Genomic DNA, 3232 nt, shown 5'->3' on the forward strand with positions numbered 1-3232 from the left:
TATATATATAATTTTCAGTAATTTGACCTTTTGAGCAAACAACACAAAAAACCCTTATTATAAACTGATTTCAGAATATAATCCCCCAAAACACAGATAGACGTAGAAAAATCCAGAACCATTGGTAACAAAAATAGCATTGATAACCTTGAAATACAAGTTAATCTTTCTTGTGTGTCGTCACGAAAGCCATGAATAATTCGCCGTCTCATTTTTACCATCCCTATAAATATGTGATCTTGCGCTTACTTTTAAAATACCTTTTCTCGTATCTTATAAAGTGTTGACCAACTCACTTTGGGTCCAAATCTTTTTTTCTAATATCTGCGGAAGCCTATTCTGTTTACTTTAATAAACACTCATTTCTTCTTGCAAATACATTATGCAATATGATGCAAGTCAAACTACGACGGAAATACGCATCCCTTTATGATGAAAGCGCTCGTGACGTAACTGGAAACGCTGAAGTATGTTTTGATTTTATATATAAGCGATTGAAATATCGCTTTTTTAAGTTGTTTTTTAAATAAAATAAAATGTAAAGGTTTCTTCGAGCATATCAATACATTTTCATATATATATATATATATAAATATTTATATTTATATATAATCATATATATGTATATATATGTATATATATATTATATGTACATATATACATATATTTATATGTGCACATGCATACAGTTATATATATACATACACTTAAACAGGTATTGTAATAACAATAACTTGTGTTATTTCTTCTCTTAGGTATTTCATATACATTTTAAACAAAAAGTACTTTATTTCAACTGTGAATCATGAACTACATTAAGATACCATCGAAACACAGAAGAAAAACGACAAAAAATCAATCTTCTAATATGAAAATTGCAGCCGTTGATCAATCGGAAACCAACAAGAATAAACTTTTTAAAAATTTAAACATTAGTGAGGCAATAGAATCATTGCAACATCTAAAAAATATTCCTGTAAAATATATCAATGACAAAGATGCTACCTTTCGCATTGAACAAATTGGAGAGTTAAATATCTTTCTTTCAAGACACTATTTTAAAGGAATTCACATGAACAGTGCTGAATTCGAAGAGATTTTGAAACAATTTTTTCTGAAAGGTGATTACGAAGAGCAGATGATATTTACCGACCTTTTTGCCTTGATACTTATACAATTGGGTTCGAATGGTCGGAAGATTTTTGAACAAAGTTACCAACATCTCGTTTATTTACTTCATGATCCGAATGCTGTGATGACGATACGAGAAAAATGTGCGGAAACATTAGCCATTTCGGCCTTTGTGTCTTATTGTAGTTCATCTATCGTAGAAAATATAATGACAGCTTTTGAAAAAATCTTTTGCAAGCCAATTGATAGAGCTGCGTGCAGAACATACAGACTAGAAACGTCTCTTATTGTTTGTTCATTGTCAGCCTGGGCGCTGCTGCTGTCCAGCGATTTGTCATCTTCAATCACAAAAGCAGTCAACAAAGAGACTCTGGTTACCTTAGAAGAATTACTGAGCAGTAAAAATTTGCATGTTAGAATATGTGCAGCGGAAGTCATTGCGTTAATTTTCGAGAGCATGCAAGAAGATGAATACAACTCGGAAGAGGGAAGTGCATTGAAATACTGCCATATTTTAAAGACATTATTGATGGAGAGCAGTAAGCATTATACGAAGACGGATAGAAGTAATTATAAAACCGTTTTCAAAGACGTAATACATTTTCTTGAAGACGGTAGTTCTCGTTCGAAGAAGATATCGGTAGGAAACGAAACTATTGATCTATCTAGCTGGAAATATAAAAAGCGATACGAGTATTTTTGTCGTTTCCTGGGCTCGGGAATAAATAACCACATGCAGACAAACAATACATTGAGGAATGCTTTTGATTTGCAAAATTGCCCAGTCAGGCAAGAGAAACTAAATTTCAAAGAGAGACAAATTATAAATAATAAAAAGAAGCGGAACTTAAAAGCTGTTTCCAAAATACAAAAGAATACCACAGTCGCAAACCGAGATAGTAAAATGCAGAACCTCGATAATGAAATGTAAAATATCTATTTCCGCTTGTATCTATCTTATCATCTGTAATTAAATGGATCTTTGGCATTATCGTTAAGTCTTTTATACACACACATACACATACACACATATTAGTATTTTGCAGAGAAAAGTGTAGGTGGCTAGCTGTGGACCACCTACACTTTTCTCTGCAAAATAGGGATAGTTTATCCTGTTCAGGCTATATTATTAGCATTATTCTGCGATTGAGAATTTAAGATCACTTCTTTAATTTTCTAAAAAGACATCTCAACGCTTCTAAAAGCAAACTTTGTTTATTTACGTTTGTCGTAATTTGAATTTAACACATCTTTGGATATATTCATTCACTCTATTTACCAGTAAGATATTGATCGTTCTTTCTAAAACTGTCCACCTGTTAACATATGTATGAGTGTGTGTATGTGTGCGTGTTTCTGTATGCACGCGCGCTTCGTGCGTAAAAGATATTTAATTACATACATATATATCAGGGTGTGCAGGAAACTTGGAAATGTCTGCAGGTTTTAAGGGCGTCACAAAAGACCTGAATGGAGAGCCCAACCTTCAGAGTCCCATTACACGACTAAAAACCACTGAAGGACTGCTACAATAAGTGTGAGAGGGGAACATGCTGAATGGAATCATAATTGATCCTCCTGTATTTTCTTTTACTCAAATTCAGGAAGTTTTCCGCAACAACTTGTGTGTATGTATAAATATGTGTGTATGTTTGTTTGTACGTATGTATGTATGTATGTATGTATATCTATACTATATATAAAACAGAGATGTGTGTGTAATCGCTTTTCACGTGAAATCGACTTCACCAAATGCTTCCATACTTGTAATGCATGAATAATTTGACCTCGGATAAATCTTAGGCTCTTCATTTGATTTTTTTAATTAAAAATAAATAATATTGCTTTATATTTAAGATTCACTTCTTTAAAAAGGTTCCTCAATGTCAACCTCCGGTATTGACGTAACAACCGCAAAAAGCTTCACTTTCTATTTTGTGTGTTCGTGTGTGTGTTCGTGTGTATGAGAGAGAGAGAGAGAGTAAATACTACATACACACCGCTCTCTCACTCTGTCTCACACACATACACACGCACACACACACCTTGACTCACTCACACTCTGTCTCTTACAAACACACAGATACATAAATGTATACAA

At 33.1% G+C, this 3232-nt stretch overlaps 2 protein-coding genes and 1 long non-coding RNA gene across 5 annotated transcripts in view; 2 read left to right on the forward strand and 1 right to left on the reverse strand.

The window, feature by feature from the left end:
* Positions 1-458, reverse strand: part of LOC106877066 (uncharacterized) — a 28100-nt gene extending 27642 nt beyond the window's left edge. For all 3 annotated transcript variants that reach the window (XR_001410324.2, XR_001410326.2, XR_008265744.1), the window contains exon 1: positions 250-458. This is a non-coding gene — a long non-coding RNA (uncharacterized LOC106877066). The remainder of the gene's footprint in view (positions 1-249) is intronic.
* The window catches only part of LOC106877067 (transcription factor SPT20 homolog), a gene marked incomplete at its 3' end in the record, with an annotated part of 52248 nt that overhangs the window by 29835 nt on the left and 19181 nt on the right, over positions 1-3232 (forward strand). The window lies entirely within an intron of this gene.
* Positions 641-2119, forward strand: LOC106877065 (interferon-related developmental regulator 2). The gene has a single exon (XM_014925855.2). It carries the CDS (start codon positions 806-808, stop codon positions 2060-2062), a length of 1257 nt encoding a protein of 418 aa, XP_014781341.1. The 5' UTR covers positions 641-805; the 3' UTR covers positions 2063-2119.

The sequence above is a fragment of the Octopus bimaculoides genome, chromosome 16, assembly GCF_001194135.2.
Source record: "Octopus bimaculoides isolate UCB-OBI-ISO-001 chromosome 16, ASM119413v2, whole genome shotgun sequence".
Lineage (NCBI taxonomy): Eukaryota > Metazoa > Mollusca > Cephalopoda > Octopoda > Octopodidae > Octopus > Octopus bimaculoides.